This window comes from Ambystoma mexicanum, chromosome 3p (assembly GCF_040938575.1).
Source record: "Ambystoma mexicanum isolate Mex_15411 chromosome 3p, UKY_AmexF1_1, whole genome shotgun sequence".
NCBI lineage: Eukaryota > Metazoa > Chordata > Amphibia > Caudata > Ambystomatidae > Ambystoma > Ambystoma mexicanum.
Window position 1 is genome coordinate 192,056,435 of NC_090925.1, and position 21,297 is coordinate 192,077,731.

At 44.0% G+C, this 21,297-nt stretch overlaps 1 protein-coding gene across 1 annotated transcript in view; it reads right to left on the reverse strand.

Annotated features, from left to right (window-relative positions):
• The window catches only part of LPCAT3 (lysophosphatidylcholine acyltransferase 3), a 754,956-nt gene that overhangs the window by 726,698 nt on the left and 6,961 nt on the right, over positions 1-21,297 (reverse strand). The window contains exon 2 of the mRNA XM_069650601.1: positions 19,043-19,150. Coding sequence (XP_069506702.1) covers positions 19,043-19,150 — 108 coding nt within the window. The remainder of the gene's footprint in view (positions 1-19,042; positions 19,151-21,297) is intronic.

The following is a 21,297-nucleotide window of genomic DNA, read 5'->3' on the forward strand; positions in this document are numbered from 1 at the left end:
CGTCTGCCATATCGTGGTTGTATGATACCCCCACCAGTCAACCTGCCTCTGTCTTAAAAAACAACCTGCAAGATAAACTCACGGACGAAGAGGAAAAGATGCTGGCAGCACATGAAGTCTTATACGATGAATGGGCAAAGGGGGGCGGGAATGAGAAAGGGGGGTCTATTTTTTCCCTCGCCCAGGAGGCTGGGAAGTACATGAGGAATAAAAACAACAGACGGAAAAGGGACACCGGGAGGAGGAAATATGATGAGTATTATGGGTTAGGATTAGATAAAATGGAAGACCCCCGACACCCCCACCAGACAAATAAGTGGTATGCAGATATGAGTGCCACCGCAAAACAAACAACAAATGAAAGCTGCTATGTCTGCTCCCTTATTCCTCATGCTTCAGGTACACCCAAAGTATTGCTACCCAAAGAGTTGCCAATTATAGATGCCCAATGTCTCCTTCATCTCACGTTATGCAGGATTAAGAACACCTTCCAGGCACATGAAGTTATTTTTAAAATGCTGCAGAACGAGAAAACTTGCTACCCAAAAACGGCAGGGGTGGTATGTCTGGAGGAACCATTTTTTGTAATACAAGGGACACTTTTTTCAGACAACAAGTGGAAGGACGAAGAAGTAATGTGTAAAGCTGAAGCACTGAGAGGTGTGGCACCAGAGAAACTGCAGTGGATAGAAGAAACATGCACACCAGTATGGAAGGAACACATTTCAAAACTAACTTGGGTAACCGCCATTGAAAAACCCTTCAAACTACAGAGCGAAATAGACTATGAACTATGTTTCAAAGGAGAGGGAAAAACTACCATGGGAACAAACAAGAACTGTAACAAGACCCTCACCATCCCAGATCTGAGAAAAGGGACAGCGGCCCTAATGGACACGTACTGGGTATGCGGCAATCAGGCATACCTGCACCTTCCCCCGTCCTGAAGTGGCAGCTGCTCAATGGCCACTCTGCACTCAGCCCTAATGGTAATACCAGAAAGCCACATCGATGGAAGCAAAAGGACACAGGAACGCATACAACAGAGTGCAGCCCAGCCGACTGCGGAGTCACAGATGTATGTCCTGTCTTCCGGAAACAAGGGAGAGGTGCTGACCCGTAACAGAAGAGCATCAAATTACATATCAAAGGCATCATCAGAACTGTTGGCTCAGATCCCAGACAGATATCGATTGTTCAGCTCAGCAGAAACATTCTTCGCCTCACTCATCTCAAGTGTCCAAGCAAGGGCAAACGCAAAATGGCTCCAGATAATACGTTGGGAACTGATTCAGCTGGCCAATGACACCGAAGAAGGGTTCAACGTAATCAAAGTGGAACTAAGGGCTTTACGGCCGATGACAATGCAAAACAGGTATGTCTTGGACCTATTGACGGCGATGGATGGAGGTGTTTGCCGAAAAATTGGAAGTGCCTGTTGCACTTTCGTACCTTCCGAAGATGCAGAAAACGGTTCCCTGTCCCATGTGATCGAAGCAGTACACAACCTAGGAGAAAAAATGAAAATGGAGGGTGGAGCAGAAGACAGTACGTGGTTCCACAACATTTTCTCCTGGGTCCCCTCATGGCTTGGAACAACTGTGAAATTTTTGATGCCAGCTGTGGTGTTCCTCCTTTTTATTTTTTGCCTGTGCCAGGTGGGTCTTCGATGTTGTGCTAACGCAGTACCTAATGGTGCAATGACGATGGTGACAATGGGCAACGCCCGTGGGACAATGCATAACATGCAGGAAGTGCAGGTACAAACAGGAACAGATAACACACCAAGATATCAGCTGGTGCCCATCTATCACGACAAAGATATCGTGGATAAAGCATGGCACACCACCATTAGAGAGCCCCGTGTACTAGAATGGTACCAAGAGGTGTGGGTAGATCTGGCGGGAGATGGCGGATGTATATACCTGACTTGTACCCCAGATGAATATGCCAGAAGAGGGGAAAGCTTACGGGGGGGTGTGTAGAGCATGGATGCCCATAAAAGGCACACCTGCATGGGATGAGGCAGTGATGGACGAAGCAGAATGCTGAAGGATTTAAAGTATTCGTTACTTAAGTAACGAAAGGGGGGAAATGTAGGGGAGGAGTGGTCCAAAAGACCCCCCCCTGGCCTACATCTCCACCCCAGGTGAGGGCCATGGCTCATCGGGCGTCCCCTCCTTACCACCCGGGCCCAGGTGGTGGATGGCTCACCTGCTGAAGACATTGCCCACACGTATTGAATTTAGCTAGGCCTCTGAAACCATTTTGTCTAATGAAGACGGTGTGAGCGTAGCGCACTGTAGCGCGGCCCCCACCCTCGGAGAGTTTCAATTATCCCTGTTGCCGCAGCACCCTGGCAGATCCGCTGTGAGCACGTTCCCACGAACAGGACGGACATGAGCTAGCATAAGATACTAACACTGTAACATTTCACCGTCCGCAGTGTATCACTGCTCCCAGAATGACCCGGTCAGCAAGGCCTGGGTGATGGGAAGATCTGTAGAATGGTCATCTGATGAAGGCAGAAAGGTACCCAAATATGAATGTCAAAAACCACTTCTAACACATGTATCCTTTCCATACAACCACTTTTACTAAAGAAACCTGTAAAATTGTGTAATTATTGTACATGACCCCAGCCATGAAGGACCCGCACCCCTGCAGGGGTGTGCAAATAATAAAAGCATTCCGGTGGAGTGTTCCTTATATGTATAATTGAAAACCGTACACCCCGCGGTCCTGCGCCATAACTGAACTAATGCTGCTAGAGTACACAAGAAAACGAATGTAACCATACAGGGGGCCCCTGTGAAGGGTGTGCGAGAATGCACTCGTCACGCGTGTATGTTCAAAGCCCCTTGCGTGCCACCACCGTCACATACGGTGGCGGTTCATTTTCTATGTACTACACCAACCGCAATGCTACCTCACTTACTGCAAGATGTATATGCATATAGCTAAATACGGTAGTTGTCAAAACATAGTGTACGAATAAGGTGCTCAGACTGTATATAATTGAAATGCCTTCAGCGAAGTGAAATGTATGTTCTTCAAACAAATATTATAAAGTATTCCAGTGATTGTGATGTTTTCGCCTCCAAAAACCGGCAACACGCGAGGAAGATACCTTTGTAAATATGTGCAAGGCCATTTCCCCTCCCACCCTCCGGAGACTGCCAAACATGAGAGCAGAGGCCCGCGCCGCGCTGCCCCGCCTCCCCCAACTAGACTGGAGCCGCTTCAAAGATGTATAGCCCCCTCTGCAGCACCCAAGGCCACGGGCCGCCACCTGCATTATTTACAGCACAGCAGTAAACCTCTGCCTGAACCCACACTTCCAAAGGCGCCCCCTCGTAAACCCCACAACCCACCAGATCATCTCAGACTTATGGCCCTGTGCAATCAGGACACCCAACACTGTGGCAACACACAAGCGGCATATTTATAACTACATCTAACAAGACAGGGAGGCTTGTACCGTCCGTCCCATGCCCTGAAGCTTAGCCCCTCAACCTATGGCTCCGGTCAACAGGACGCTGGTAACCATGCCCTGACGAATGACCATTAGACCCCTCACAAGGTGCATTCCTCCTGTGTTGCATTAACCTGTAGAATAACCTATTGGAAGATTTACTAAAGGAGATAATATTGCAATGACTGAATGACTGCGGTGTGCATGGCCTAGGGCAAATAAGTCAGGAAAAGACATTCATCTCCGACACTGGCCGCGATGGCACAACAACACCGTCCGGATGAACTCTGCCAACCTGCCAGGCCCAGCCCAACCCACGAGGCTGACCAGTGACGTTCTCCAGCCACGGCCAACCACATCGCAGAGGCACCTATAGTTAGTCATCGCCACCCAATCCCATTGAACTTGTGCCCCCTATAGTATGTAGGTTCTTATGACGTTTTTTGTAAATATATACGCCTGTCTTTGCTATTGTCAGACAGAGCGCTCTCGGAGTTTGCAGAGTTCTTTGCATGCCATATTCTGATTGATAAACTCCCATTTAAGCTCACCCGCACTCGGTCTTGGCCTTATTCCCTACTTGGGAGAGTCCTTCATTGTCTCTCATTGCGGGGAGGATCGTGCTGGCTGGGGACGCTTGCCTTCAATAGCTTGCCTTTTAGGCATTCTGTTTTGTGCGATCCCTACAAAGCTGTAATCCAACCCCCGGGCCCCCTCACAGCCCAGGGGTTGGATACCTTCAGTAATGCACACCAACAAGAAACAAAGTAAGAGCCCTTCTCCCTCTCCCTCGATCTCTGGCTTTTTTTGAGCCGATGAGATTGAGGGAAGTGTCGAAAGGGGAGCCCCTTTCCAACGACACCATTTGTGAGGCATTGCTTGTTGCTGATCGGTCGCAGAAAATGAAATGATTTGTTTTGGGGGGAGTGCCCCCACCCACTAGACCACCAGTTGAATTTTATATCGAAAGGGGGGGGTGGCCCTGTCCCCACACCCTAAGTGGATGGGGGGGGGCAAATCATGTAGCCCTCCCTGGGGGCAGATTTCTGGCCCTAGGAAGGGGCATCCGACCGCAGGGAGGGCTGCCGAGATGCCCCACCCATACATTTAGTGTGGGGAGGAAAGGGCCACCACGAAACGTGGGACAGGCCCCCCCGAAGGATGGGGCAGTAGGTTTTGGGCACCCTGGGGGCAGATTGGACAATGTGCCCATCTGTGCCAAGGGAAGTTGGGTTAACAAAACAAAAATTTGAAAATGGTAGGATGCATTCTAAGAGGGGAGGGGGGGGGGGGAGGAGCACCATAAACCACCAGTGAATTTTGTAATGGAAAGGGGGGTGGCCCTCTGCCCCCCACCCTAAGTGGGTGGGGGGCACTTCATGTAGCCCTCCCTGGGGATGATTTCTGCCCCTAGGAAGGGGCAAATGTGTTTTACTGGGGGGTGAGGGTCAGTAGTCCGCCAGGGATGGCATGAAAGGGGAGCCTTGATCGATAGTAGTGATGATTTGTTTTTTGCTGGCATGACCGCAGGTAACAAAGGTTTGTTCGTTTACAGCTTTTTCTACACGAGCAGCTGCAACGTTATGAGAGTACTGTTTCTTATTCTTCTACGGTTGGGGCCGATTGTCAGTGGGGTGGGTGAGACTGGAGCTGGATTGTTGGTGTGGGCAGAAGAAGGTCGTCTGGGGAGATATTTCGGTGGGCTGGGACACAATTGCAGAGGAAGGCCACATATTGCCCCCATGCCAGCAGAACACAGTGTTTTCCTGGGAGCGGATGTCCCCCGTGTGGGTTGACCATCCGCAAGCCCAGGCCTGCATCTCTGGCTGTGCTACGTTACAGATGTCACCTCCGGGGAGGAATGGGGGATCCTACAGGGGCTCCCTGGGACGGCCGCTGCACTTGGGGATGGTCAACCCACATGGGAGACGGGTGCCAAAGGCCAGGTACTTGATCCCCATCCATCCTGGTATTCTGGCTGGTCTGCGTTACAGCTTCTCCATCCGGGAAAGGACAGGGAATGTCCTGGGCCTCCCGGGAACCAACACTGGGCTTAGGGACGTTCAAGCCACATGGGGGTCTGCTGCCCAAAGCCAGGGATATGACCCCCCCCACCACCCTGGAGCTCTGCCTGGGTTGCGTTACAGCTTCTCCTATTTGGGAAAGGACGGGGACCCTGCCAAGGCTACCTGGGACAGCCGCTGCACTTGGGGAATGCCAACCCACATGGGAGGCAGCCGTCCAAGGCCTTGCACATCCGTTTACCATTTTCACCGTCCCCAAGCCCAGCAACGGTTTCAGGGAGCTCCGGTAGGGTCCCCGACCTTTCCCAGAGGGAGAACCTGTAACGCAGGCCAGCCAGAGCTCCAGGAAAGTCGGGGGTAACGTCCCTGGCCTTGGGCGGCTGTCTCCCATGTGCAAGGCATAAATTAGCTATTTTTGATTAGCAGAGTTAGCTAAATTAATATTTTCTTGATTAGCAAACACACCCATTTGATTAGCAATGTTATACTCATATTTTTAATTTCACCAGAAGGTATTTGCATTTGAACCATAAAATTAGCATCAATACAGCATTTTTGTGTACCGCTGAAAGATATTAGTGATGCGAATCAGGCCTTCCAAATTTTTTGAAATTCCACTAGACCTGCATGTTAAGTAATTTAGTTTAGCTACTCGACCTAAAAGAAACGGCGTATGTCACCACAAACCCACTATGTTTGGCACAATGCTGCCAGCTATGCTCAGTGAAACGTATTTGACATTTACTGCAAAAAAGTAATTGTTACATACAAGTTTCAAACATCCCCTACAAATGGTACTTGCCCTTCTTGAAATCTTCTTAAGTGGACTTTGCAGGCTCTGGCTGAGTGTAAAATGTACAGGGTTAGCGGTATGAATGGACACAAATAAATAGATATGAAAAAGGCTAACAGTTTGACCATCTCTATCCCACAGATGCTAATATATAATGCAATCATAATATCACAGAGCAAAGTGAGCTCTGGAGGATATGTGTCGATGTATAGTGTGGATTGAACGATCGATCATTCTTTTGCATAAACATCTAGTTAGCTTTGTGTGTTAATTATATAAGAGGAAAGAAAGTGTAAGAGACTACGCAGAGTAGATGCCAAAGTAGGCAGAGAACTGGTCAAACTAGGTGGAATATTGTAGTTTGCAGCGATCTCGGTTTCAGGGTAACTGGCATAAAAAACGCTCCGCGTTGAGCTCCAGTTGCACAGATAAAGCAACCAGCAGGTCACCAACTACATTTGCCATTAAAAGCAGTTGGCCATATGATCAAGTACATTTTCAAAATTGTTCCCTCATCAATGTGATGCATCTTCAAAAACAGAAATCTAGTTGACACAGATTTAGACACTAACCTAAACTTTACTGTAAACCATGGAGACAATGTAGTGTTTTAGAGAAGCAATACGGTGGTTATGCATTATGCAACAACTTAAAATTGTACGGTATGGAATGGCCAGACTATTTTTAATAAAGTTACACCAACTGGTCTTTACCAAAGAGGATATAGTTAGCTTAATATAATTATCATCCAGATTACTTCTGGTTATCAATTATTTGCGAAATAAAATCTTGCCCAGCACTCCCACCCAGGCCTTTGAAGGAGACGATCATCATTATTATTACTCTCTCCATTAGCACTTTTGAACTTACAGTGAACAGAGAAGAGGGTGGCGAGCCTTGATAGCCAGGGAGGAATTCAGGGTGAGCAGTGAAAGGGCAACTTAAATAGCTAACTTTGCTACACAAGTCTCAATTTCATTAGCAAACCTACAGAATTGCATAGCAAATTGCTATGTGACACAGGGTCCCTGTCCTTTCCCAAAGGGGAGACGCTGTAACGCAACTAAGCTAGAGCTCTAGGGTGGTGGGGGGGGGGGGGCCATGTCCCTGGCCTTGGGCGGGTGACTCCCATATGGGTTGAACGTCCCCAAGCCCAGCGTTGGTTCCAGGGAGGGCCAGGACATTCCCCGTCCTTTCCCGGAGGGAGGAGCTGTAACGCAGGCCAGCCAGAGCTCCAGGAAAGTCGGGGTAATGTCCCTGCCCTTGGGCACCCGGCTCCCATGTGGGTCTTTGCCGGGACTTGTGAGTAATGCATTCTGGGGGTATTCGCGCAAGTCAGATATCTGTGGATTCCCACGGCTGTCTTTTCTGAAATGGATGGGGTTCCCAGTTTTCCTTGGTGGCTTCGACACCGTAGGCCCAAATCTTTAGATTGTCTCCCCAAACCTGTTGGGGGTTACGAGTAGTTTAGCCTTTTCCCTTTGCGCCCAGGTAGGTGCACCCACACATGTGAGGTACCGTTTGTCGGGACACCTGTGAGAAAGTTGGATGGTAGGACATGTGTTGTTGGCGGCGTGTTTCGGTGGGTGGGTGGAGGGAAAGGTCTGAAAAATGTTTGCCAAATTTCGGACTTTGCCAGGGGTTGTGGGTAATAAATTCTGAGCCGATTTGCGCAAGTCAGACCTCTGGATTCCCACGGGTGGCCTCTTTTCGGAAATGCATGGGGTTCCCGGTTTTCTTTGGTTGCTTCGACACCCTAGGCCCAAATCTTTAGGTTGTCGGGGGTTACGAGTAGTTCAGCCTTTTCCCTTCGCTCCCAGGTAGGTGCACCCACACTTGCGTCAGGAAGGGATGATATTTGTTGCGTTTGCATCGTTTTCATAACATTTCGACCCATTTTCTGCGCCCCTTTATCACACAACCCTTTCATTTCCCAAATGTGACCTACATTTAGTCACTGCACGCTTTTGTAACCTGCACAAGTCACCTACCCTTCAAAAGGTCTGCCTGTGCTCCTTCAAAAAATGTATGCTTGGCCTTCCTCACTACATTGGTTTTCCTTATTTACACATGCCAAGTACGTCTGTTTAGGCCATAAGCATACAACTCCTGTGTACCATGGCTCAGTTTTTGGCTTATGGTATTGCTTGTTTTGTGAAACATTACTAGAAATGTGTGATTTCCTAACTGGAAGAGTCGGGAGAACGTGTAGCGGAGCATTGTTGCTCTCAGAATTCACACAAGTCAATGCCTTACTGTGCCAACCATGTCCACCACATACTTATTTTTCTGTCATTTTCCCAAATTTTCCCCAAACTATTGAATTTTTCCCTACATAGTCGTTGCCTGACCTGCGCAAATCACCCCTTCCTAAACTTGGAATTTTGTCTACTTTACAAAGATGCATGCCTTTCTGTCCTCCCATTCAGCTTTCCTACCCTTTTCTTGTATTCCGTCCACACATGTCCTATTGGAAAAGAAGGCCAAAAATCGCCTCTCACAAAACGGTTGACAACCATATCAAAATAAGTTGTTTCCGTTTCCACTCAACCTGTTCTTGAAAGCCAGGAAAATTGGGAATTCAACACAGCAACCCATTTGTTCCTAGCTCTTACAAGGGAAAAAAAAAACACAGGTTTCTTTGTACATTTTGTTTTTTCAAAAATGCCAATAAAAAACACTTTTTGGTTATTTTCTCTCACCCCCTTACAGCAAACTAGAATTCCTGAGGGAAAAAGGGGCCAAATTTGGCCGAGATAACTCATGTAACAAAAAAGTTACATGGCAAGGGGTTAATTATGTCCTTGAGCCTTTTATGGATAGGAAATCCAAATGTGTCTTCCGAAGCTCCAAGTCCCACGACACATTCATCCACTGCATATCAGAGACTGGTTTGGCTGATACCTGCAGACTCTTGCACCCCACAGACTGACTTCACATTTCACTCACTGCCCCATGAGTCCCCTCTCACGTCTAGATTATATTTTTGTCACTAAATCACTGTCACACACTGTTCTTGATTCTTGTATTGCCAAGATTGTGATCTCCGATTACCTTTGACTTTCTTAATATTAGTAAACAATCCAGCAGATGGCGCTCCAATAATACAATAATACGCTATTACAAGACGATCAGTTTGTTAAGTCATTTAACAGTTTTTCAGCAACAGTTCTTTCTTGACAATAAGGATGAAGATACCTCTACGGGTAACAATTGGGATGCATTTAAGGCGGCAGTGAGAAACAAGGTGTTAGATGAATTATTTCTGGAACTTTCCAAAACTGAGAAAATATACCACCAACCCCCCACTCAACCTAAACTTCATGAAGTGTTATTATTGCGTACGCAAATTAATTAGAAACTTACCGAAATCGCTTCTAATACCATCCTAAAATTCAAATTGAAAATATACCAAACCTCTAAGAAAGCAGGGAAGGTTATTGCTTCCTATTTAAAATCCTGATAATCTGCTCCCTTTCTTCCAAAACGAGAGATTCATATCCCCAGATAGATCTTAGCAGCCTTGACTCTGAAATAACCACCCAAGAAATCATTCAGGCAACTAAAGACTGGCAAGGCACCTGGCCCTGATGGCCTCTCTCCAGAGTTCTCCCATCGTTTTTCTAGTATCCTATATCCTAAACTCCAATCACTCTTTACCTACTACGCTAATAGAAACTCCTCCTTTGGGTCATTTGCCAAAGCCACTTTGATTCTCTTCCCTAAAGCCCTAAAATAATTTGACCTTCCTAAAAATGATATGCCCATTTCCCTAATAAATGTTGAATGAAAGATATTTGCAAGGATACTTGCCAACAGAATTGAATCCTAACTCCCCAAACTAATAAGATCAAGTTGGTTATGTAAAAGGGAGAAACATCTTCTTTTAATGCAAGACTTTTAATGGATGCCATGCATCTTATAGCGTAAGACAAAAACAGATCATCATGGCTATGCCGCCATAGCGCTTGACGCTGAAAAAGCATTCGATAGAGTGCATTGGGACTTCTAGACCCAACCCCAATTCCCCCATCTTCATTTACAGTCAATCATCTTTCTTCCCCCTTTAAAGGGGCACTAGACAGGGCTGCCCTTTCTCTCCCATTGTACATGTTTTTATCTCTTGAGAATTTGTTACAACATATAAGAACTAACCCTCAAATTCCTGGTGTAACCTGTGGCAAACATGAATTTAAAATAGCAGCATATGCCAACGACATTCTAATGCTCCTAAAAAAACAAAGATCATATTCCATACCTTTTGTCAGTCCTCAATGAGTTCTCTTTAGCCTCTGACTATTTCGCCTCAAGCATGAAATTGATATACATTTGGCTTTAAATTGTGCGACAACTCATTTAAATATTTGGGCTTACTCTTTACCTCTTCTACTAAAAATACTATAAAATTAAACTCTTCATCTCTTCTTCTTAGACTTACGGAACTCACCTCTCTCTGGTCACCCTACATATCTCCCTTGGTGGGGGCGTCTTGAAACTATTAAGATGATGCTTTCATGCCTCATGCCTCATTCTCTATTACCTTCAAATGCTCCCCACCCCTCTTACCATTTCCTTCTTCTCTGCCATAAACTCTTTCCTACTCAACTTCTTATGGGGCATTGGTAAAAAAAAAAAGAATTTCGGAAGCAAACTTATAGCCCCCTTTGAACATGGTGGTGTCATGTTTCCAGACTTCAAACGATACCATAATGCATTCCTTATTAAACAATTATGCATCTGGCTGAATACCTCCGAATATGAGGACCTCCCTACCTGGTTCATTCTTGAAAAGGGAGTTCACCACACTGATCAGTACCCAAGATTTGATCTATATTTATGGATCTTTATCTACTAAACTTACTAACCCAATTAAGGTGGCTGTTTCTGCCCTTAGAACCTTTCTCTTCCAACCCACTCACTGACCCTAAAATGCTCACCTTTTCTATGGAACAACAAACATATTACATTCAACAACAGGACACTTTATAGAAATCCTGGATTAGCAAGGGTATTAGATTCATTCACCAAATCTATCACACAACTGGCTGGGAATCCTTCCAGGATTTGAAAAAAGGTTCTCCTTCCCCTCCTCAGACTTTGGCTTTTACAATAAATTAGTTTACGCATGCCTTAACCGTTTCCCGCACTTCACTCAGAATGAGATCATTCCCAACCCTAAAAGAATCATGTTCACGACTTCTACTCCCAATATCAAAGCGGCTCAATTCTATAAACTATTAGGCACCAAAGATGTTCCTGCTGATAGATATTCTATCCAAACCCAATTGGAAATGGACTGTGCGAAAGGGTGGACAACATAACATGGGAATTATTGTGGCCCAAGGTCAAAACTCTCTCCACTGCTTCCAAGATGTCGCAAAGTCTATTTTTCTTCCCTCACAGGACCTTTATTACCCCAAAAGTACGAAAAAGAAACCCCCCCGCCCGCGGTTTATATGACTTGTTTAATGCAATTGCATCAAGTAATTACAACCAACCGGAACGGCTTTAAAAACCTATTTGTTAAGGGTTGGTGGAACAACATATGTCACATTCAAGGATTGGAACACTGCATGGCAGCACGTCTCAATGCTAGATCCAAACATGATGTTAAATGGTCTCTTTTTACTGATCATCTCTCGTATCATAATATGGCCACTCATGGTTCATGAATATCAAATGTTTCATTAATTCAAATTAATAATTACATGTGTACAATTAGATCCTTTACCCAAATCTCATTGTTTTGAATAGCTCCCTCCCCCTCTTATCCCTCCACTCTGTTCATCATTAGTTTGTCTACCTTTTGTTTGTCCCATCATGATCTTCATATGATGATTAGGTCATTAATCTTGTTATCACTGTATACATACCATACTTATTATTCTCTCATTCGAGATGGTCTCTGCTTGATTTTATCACTATATATTTTTCTCTTCATCACTTCTTGTTTACAATTTACCTACTGTTACATTGATCTAATCATTTGTTATTATCAATAAAAACAAAAATAATAATGGGGAAAATAAATTGTCATTTTAAATCCAGGAGGAACCATACCTCTAATTATTTCTTTCAGAAAGTCCACAATACAATTTAATGTATTCCAAAAAAATAATGAAGTCATAAAAACAGCATCATAGTACTAAATACTTACATAAACAAAGATATCACCTATATAGAAAAGGCTTGATTAAAGTGCAAAATACTTTGTAAGTGGGTGAAAATCACAAAGGGCATAAGGTGCATCCAAAAGTAGCAAAGAAAATGACTTTTCCCTTAGAGTGGCTGTGATGGTGGCGCAATCGGGAGCGACCACCAAGGCACTATACACCTTAAATAAACAAGACCAACTGGTGTGGGCGTATAATTGAATCAGTGCTGAATGCAGCTCTACAATATGTCTGGAGGGCAACACAAGACAAGACATTAATTGGCTCCCCAGGCAGGTCACTAGTTTTGGCAGCCCAAACTGTTTCCTCGGGGATGTAACCCAAAGTCCTACATTAACAAAGAACATTATGTACATCATAGAATATCCATTCAACACAAACTGAACAGCACTCAAGTCACAAGACATCACATACCTGTCATCAATTGGGGAACAAATCCCAATTGATGTCTATTCCCTGACCAATACTTCGCTATATGGATACAGAGACAGATCTGTGGGGCAAACAATGTAAAAAATCAATAGATGACCACCAATCTAAACAAAGTAACAAATGGCTCTAAACTCGAGGCCACCATCACCACAAGAAGAGAAACATAAATAACGCCATGCAAACACCCAAGAGACCGACTTTTCCATGTGTGCAGAGGGTGATAAAACACCATGACCTTTAAAGTATGGAAAAAGGAGAAATAAAAAAATAAATAAAAAACACAACCGCCAGTAAATAAATGCAGTGGCTGCTGGAAACGCCAACTTCGATGTGCCGAGGTTGAACACAAAGAACGGACAAGCACGTTCAATGCAAGTCAAAGAGCAAAGCTTATCGCCCAGATTGAAAGGGTAAAAGGTTGCAGAAATCGTGGTTCTACGCAATGAAGCTAAACATATTTTTTTAAAAGAATAAAAAAGTGTGAGTTCTCACTATAATAGGGAGAAATGCCCCGATCAGACGGCTTAAAATAATTCAACTAAAGATTCTAAAAGGTGTATGCAAACTTGGACTGATACAGTAAAGTAAAACATTGCTGAAATTCTAACAATACACAACAAAGCTGAAAATAAAGCTTGAAGTGTATAGGAACTCTCTGTAATAAGGATGAGAGTCCTTGCTCAAAAACGGCTGAAAAGAGTTCAAGCAGAGAATTCAAAAATGTGTATGTAAACCAGAATGCAGCTGGGCTGTAAAATAAAGTACTAATAGGGCCTATAAACAAATGCACCTCGGGCCAAAATGTCAGGACACTATAGGCAACATAGGCAAACAAGCCATGTGAATATTAGGTCAAAACAGTCCAGTCCAACTAGTCGTTGAGACCATCAGTGTGTGTCTGGAGTTGATAAATCCAACATGTTCTACACTGATATTACTCCTAATGCCCACTACTTTTTCAATCACACACACAACTCAAAATCTTCTGCTGAATGCCGAGCTTCACAGAAATGTGTCACCAAGAGGGCCGCTAATACCTGGTTTACGATACGTGATTTGTGTTCCTTGAGCCGTACATGCACAGGGCGAGAGGTTTTCCCAACAAAGTTTGTTACATACACATTTGATAACATAAATGACATTTGCTGATTTGCAATTAGTGAAGTATCTAAGATTCCATGTTTTACCTCTACTAACAAAGCTAGTAGTTAAAATGCCCTACAATAGATGCCAAGCCTAACATGGACCAGGTTTTGGTGGTGGTACCCATCTTTTCTCTGGCGGCATAAACCAAAGATTGACACATGTTCATGCCTTTGTTAAAGGCAAAAAGTGGTCTGGGCAGGTTGGGATCAGCAACCAGTAGAATGTGCCAATTGCATACAATAAGATAGCAAATAGAAATAAGTGGCAGAATTTGGTGGCATAGACTAAATGCAGCGTGGGAATTATTCTCCCGATTCTAAAAAGTTCTCTCTGGGTTAGAAACGGGCCCGTTTAAGCAAATATTTAAGTCACCTTTTAGGATACACTTTAGCTAGCAATCTTGGTTAATGGCATTGTCTCTGATAAATTCTGAATTCTTAGGGATACCAGACAAGGTTGTCCCAGTGGTCCTTGAATTGTTTTTTGTCGCTAGGGAGTCACTGCCTTTATAGATTCGTAATCAGTGGCCTAACCTATCCTGGTCAGTATCTAAGGTTCTACTTTAGGCTGAGACCTTTGGCAATTAAATCCAAACCTAAAATCTTGCTGCATGTGATGCAAGACAAACAACAAGAGGGCCATAGTGATGGTAAAATGAAGCAGGATTCAGGGTCCTCGGAGCAGGACCACCCATCCCTCTAGTTGTTGATCTGCACATTATTTGGCATAACATTGCAGAATGCACATAAACACACAAAACAATACCGATTGTCCCACGTTTTCAGGTTTTGGGAAAGTGTGGATATTAAAAAAAATATATATATATTTTTTTTTAAAGTAGAGACGTAAAGAGAACATTATTGTAGGAGGAGGAAATATGCTAATAGTGTTGTACTTAGCAGTTTTTTGTGAGTCATACTACACAGCGGCACTGGGTGATGCAAAGACTCCTGCGGAACAACATGTGGGGGCGGGGTGGGTTTGCCGTATGAAGGACGTGCCCGTCTTATGAGCATGGAGAGCGTGCATACTTTATTTTGTTGCATCTTGGAGCTTCGAATTGGATGCATCTGTGAATGCAGTACAATGTAGTGATTCGGAAAAGATGAGAATTCAAGGGTATCCTAACTGCAAATGGTATGGCTAATGTGTTCACCATTTGGAGACAGATAGTGGAATATTACATGAAAAAGGTACGTTTTTAGTTGTTTCCTGAAGATAGATAAAGATTCAATCCGTCAGAGGTCCATTGGTAAAGAGATCCAAGAGCGAGGACCAAAGAAGGAAAACGCCTATCACCCCATGTTGTTGTTTTAACAAAAGGGACCGCCAAAAGGCTCTGTCCCATAGATTGAAGAGATCGATTTGGACAAGGAGTTTGAATTTTTGAAGGCAGATATGCTGGAGCTAGACCATGGATACACTTGAAGACCAGACACAGAGCCTTAAACAGGATTCTCTGCTGTACTGGGAGACAATGAAGATTTTTCCAAGACTGTCAAACAGTTGACTCCCTCGGTAGTGCAAAGATCAACGTGATTGTAGAGTTCTGTGCAATCTGTAGTCTCTGTATTTGAAACCTTTGAAAACCCATAAGGAGGGTGTTACAATAATCCAATTTTGAATTTGTGAGTATACCCACCAGTGTCGTCGAGCAGTCCTTTTCTGCAATAAGGGGAAGAAGAGCCTTAATTAATTTATGTTGATAATACATAAACTTAACTGTCTAATTGACATGTAGATTGCTGTCCATGCTGGACTGCCAGACACAACTAAGAATCCTTACTGTGCCAGAAAATGTTGTAGGAGCCCCGAACAAAGAATAGATTGTAGAGCATGTGCTACCGTTATTTTGGAGCCGAATACAATGAGTTCCGTTTTTGATGGGTTTAATTGGAGCTTATTATAGGACTCGAACCATTGCCTCCAATGGTTGCTTGAGCCATACATAAAGTTGGGTGTCATCAGCATACACAAACCAAACTCTGAGAAAATGTTCTAAGAAATGGGCGAATGTAAACGCTGAATGACAACGGGAACAAAGAAGATCCCAGAGGCACCCCACAGTCCATAGACGACGAGTCGGAAATATGGACCAACTTTGACCTGCTGGGTGAGGTTGGTCAAAAAGGAGAAACTATTCCAGGTCGTCATCGGATACCCGTGCCACCGACAACAGTCGTAAAATGAGAATCTCAGAATCAACCATGTCGAAAGCCACTGACTGGTCCAGCATGCGGATATTCCCTTTGTCAGCAGCCTCCAGCAGATTGTCCTAAACTGCATAAGGGCAGTCTCAGTACCATGGCCTGGACTAAATCCTGACTGATGCAAGTCCAGGAGATTATGTTCCTCCAAAAAGCTTTGAGTGTTTACAGTCTTTTCCAAAATGTTAGCAGGCCAGCAATTAGCCAGTAATTAGACAAAACGTTGTGGTCCAATGTTGTTGTTGTGGCACGCAACCTTTAGCAAGCGAAGCATTGACCAGGGTTTGTAAGGCTTCACCAAGTACATGTGCATGCTGCTTGACTAGATAGGCTGGAATCGGATCATATCAAAAGTTGGTGGGTTTGAGTTTTCCCAGCAAATTGGCAATATCCTAAATCCTTACTGATGAGAAAACGAATTTGGGACAAATAGTTTCCATTCCAGGATTGAAAAGTTGAGTGTCAATATTGTCCCGAAAGAAGATATTGAACTCACTATTGGAGTTGAAACTCGCAAGCTAACATTGGTACATTCCGAGTTAGTGAAGTTTCTAATGGCTGAGAAAAGAGCTTTGGGACTGTTATCGGCAACGTTAATTTGTTTTTGCAAGGTGGAGGATTTTGAAAGTAGAATATCTTTTTTTGTATTCCTCCAGTGCAGTTTGGCCAAGTGACGATCTGCTAGATCTTTAGTCTTAAGCCATATTTTTTCCGGTAGTGCAGAAGATTTTTTTAGTTTTTCGCTATACCACTGATTATTTTTCTTCAAAGATTTGTTTACACTTTTTGAAAGTGGTGATACTGTCGCAGTTGGTTTGAAGATGTAACATAAGATCAGTGTATAATTCTATACAGTTTATGGTGGGTTGCGCATGGGCTAAATCTCCCAGTAGCTCTCTACTTGAAATAAACTAGAGATCTTTCTTTCGACGAAGCAGATGCACACTGATATTCACAATTTTACAGCGAGATAAATGGCTGCTAGGTATTGAGAAACTTACCACAAAGTGATCTGACCAACTCACTGGGGTAATTTCACGATGACACAATTGTAACCCTCTGAAGAAAACAGGGTCCAGGCAGTGGCCACCAATGTGGGTCGGTAAATTACATAAAAGATGCAAATCATGGGTATGCAGAAAGTCAGAGATATCTGCAGTTCACTTCTTCAGAAACATTGCACCATATATTTAGATCACCCAAAAATAATCATTTTTTAGTAATGGAGTGCTTCTGACCCCAAATGGGCATCAGGGATATCCAAAGAAAAGGGCAGCTGGGCCAGGAGGTCTACAACAGAGTAGCAGCCGATAAGCTTCATTGGGAGATGGGTGGTAAGTGCCGTCCAGTACCGGAGATGTTGCATCCCAGTTAGAAAGTGGAAGTTTGTAACTCCGAGAGAGGATCTGGTCAAAATAGCCACCCAATCTCCTTTCCGATTCTCTCCATTATGCCATTTAATCTGGAAAAAACTCAGGTACTAACAGTTGAAAATAAGTAGTGCTGCTATTAGTAAACCATGACTTAGCAAGCTTCATGGTAAATATGAACTCATTTATAGTGACTGCATTCTTAAAAGAAGATCAAATGTAAATTTCATGCTAGTTTCAAGGGGGGGGTAATGCAATAAATTGTTGGGCCAGGGGTTGATTAGCCGCAATATTAAAATGCCTAATTTTGTTTAGGGCACGTAGTGAGAGCATGCCATGTGTAGTGTTTTTGAAGGAATGCTTAAATTACTGGTATTGATGTACCGTAATGCAGCGATAATAAACCCACAAGAAGTAACCAAAGTACATACAATGGGGTAATCACCAATGATCGCCTACTAAACACTATTAAAAAGTGACAAGCCATCCCCACGTCCGGTTGGTCTCTGTCGCGGTCATGCCTGGTGGCCAATAAAAGAGGCGCGGACTGCAACTCTTGGGAGTTGTAGTTCACACCTTTCTAAGCAGTCTAAATATTCAGAGCGTTCTGTAAGGCGCTATGTACTCTAAAAAAGCAAATAAGATTTGTCCTGCTAATCTCGTACTTCTACACTGTTCCTATAAAATAACAAGCAAGTTTCTGTGCAAATTTCGCAGCTTTCTAAAAATCAAAGCTAGATAAAATTACAGTTTAAAAATTGTCTAACATCCGTGTGTATGTAATGCAATGCCAACAAGGCTGTAAAATATGTCTAAGCAACAAAACGAGCAGCGTAGAGCGAGCATCCAGTGCAATGAAATACAATCTTTGATTGGGAATTATTTTGTAAGTGAAGGTTGACTCCGAATGTTTCTGGGTGCCATGTCAATGATGATCTTAGCATCGAGAAAGTTACATTTTGCTCCCAATTATATATATATATATATATTTTTTAATGAGCTTAATCACAATCTACACTTCAAAAGTAGGCAGGAGTTGGTTTTACTAGTTGAAGAGACCATCCATTGGTAAAGTATAGGTTTGGAGCTGTAAAACAGGACATGTTCACCTATGACCTTCAGAACTGGGTGAGATGAGCTGCAGCATACTGGTGATTTAAGAGTACTAAAAAAACCTTAAGGCACTAACACCCAATCGATGCCATTGAAATCAGCACGAGGAGAAACTAACAGGTTTTCAACCACTGACAAGCAAAAAAGTAGGATCTTGTGGGCTTCAGAGCCAAGAACAGCACAGGGTAGTACTTCCAGAAGGCACGTTTTAGCTTTGTAAGCTATTTTAGCAGCATTCTCCCACAGAGGTGGGCTACGCTGTCCTGTGGAGAGAACAAATATTGCTAAAGTGATAAGCAGAGTACATACCAAAGTTAAAGTAGCAGATTGCCAAGCCAGTGACTGTGTGAAACAGGTAGACAAGGTGAGGGTCCTTCCCATAGAGGCACCAGCGCTGGAACAAAGCCAAAGGGTAACCTGCAGGAAGAGAGAAAGATTAAAAGAAGCCAGGTGAACATAAGCGAGAAAAAAAAAAAGGGCATCTCCTCATGTGCAGTGGACTCAGAAGAAAGGTTGAAGAGGGCAGCCCAGATTAGATCTCTCTTTAGGGGCCGTGCAGAGACCTAGGAAGACCTTTATGTGGCTGTGCATGAAAGGGCATGAAAGCTCACCAGGGATGTTTGTGATGAAATACTAATAGAAATGCAGCCCAATACTATGCTGTACTCTCCGGCACCCCATCAAATCTTTGGCCATAGGTTTCATGCTTCCAATAGCACTGTTGCGACCTACAACCACTCCAGCACACCCCCTCCCAACACATTGCTTCCAACTCCACTGCTACATAAATGCAGGTGCCCAACGTGCGCGCCTTGAAACAGGTTAGGCAAGATTGTATACAGTACCCTGTGGGAGACTGCACCAGCCCTGTCCTCTTGGCAATAGTTAACCCAACCTTTGGTATAAGCATGTACTACATGGGTTGGTATAGTGACTGAGCAGCCAAGGTTATCTCAAGAGGGGTCAATGTGAGCTGTAGGGCTGTAACAGAGATTCACAGTGACAAGTATCCAAATAAACACACTCAAGGTTTCTTGATTAAACAATTATTTAACAGTCAGTGTGAATAAGCCTCCTCTAGAAGGGAGCAATATATATATAACACAAATATACTTCAAAAATACACACTCAGATTCACTAAATCAGTAGATACCCATTTGGGATGGCAAAAAGACACTTCCTACACCCTGAGGTGATAAATAACTAGGCAACTGTGGACGTTGATATATCAATGGCATATTTAGATCAATGCAGAGGTTAGTGTAAAAAGGAAAAGATGAGAGAAAACCATTTTTAACAAATATTCTTAAGCAGGCAAGTACTTTTGAACCCCCAATGCAGAGTAAATTGACCCTTTCCCAGCTACACAAGTTATATAATGTGCGACTTTTGTTGAGGGATAGTTAAAGCACAAAGTTAGAGAACATAAGAGTCTTTCAGGGAGCAGGGAAAGCCAATGTCAATTGAGCAAAGTCTAGGGGATCTGAAGCACTTCTTGAAGGTAACTAAAAAGTCTTGCAAAATGATTTAGAAATCTTTGTAGAAAATGAAATCACTGTAAGGGGCTTGTGAGGGGCAAAGCTGCAAGCAACTGTGCAAAGGGCAACCATGACAAGTCTCAACTGAGAGCTAGCAAGGCTACACAACAAGGTAAGTACATCTTAGTTTACAGTACCTTAGGTCTGAAGAAATTGGTACCAGCTGGCTTCTGTTCCAGTTGTAGTATGGCAGATCTGGTTGTTCCTGGGCCTCGGTCGTGGGGACAAGAGGGAGGACGTCTGGGGACTCCTGCACTACGGTTTGAAGGTCGGCAGCAGCAATGGGCAAACTTCAGATCAGCAGCACTTTGCGGCTTCAGCTTCTCGCAAATAGCACCACTGCGGTTTTTGGATACCTTATGGGCTTTCCGCGCATCTGGGGTCCAGCACTCTGTTGAGGTTATGTTATGTTACTTTGCATTTATATAGCGCCTTATGTACCATTGGTATGGTCTCAAGGCGCTGGTAGGTTGAACGCCCTCGGGAACGGAAGTTCAGGTCAGTAGAAAGAATTGAGAGAGGTGCGTGTGAGCACCGGATATGTGTGCAGCAGGTGTGGCAATCGTGTGATAGCTGCTTCTTAGCGAAAGGTGGGGAGGCTGAGAGATCAGGAGTATGTGTTCGTTCTGGCAGGTTGTTATCCAGACCGATTTGGCTGCGTTAGGCCTGAGGAGAAACACCTAGGCCAGCAGTGTTTAGTTAGGGTGATGGGGAGTATGAGGCTAATGATGGTATGAGAACAGCTATACCGAATGATGTCATAGTATCGCTGTGTTCTATTTGAGTGGTGGTGTAAAGAAGAGAGTAGGCGTGGAGATGTGGCTACGGTGGTTTACCTTAGCTGATTGAGACCGAGCCCACTCCAATAGTTCCATGTACTCCATCCGTTCCATGCACTACGACCGTGTCAAGCACTCAAAGCCGTTCTTTTCAATGTTCTTTCAAACCATTCCAAGTAAGTCACGCCATTCTATGCATTCCAATCCGTTCCATGTACTCCAATCTGTTTCATGCACTCCATTCCAT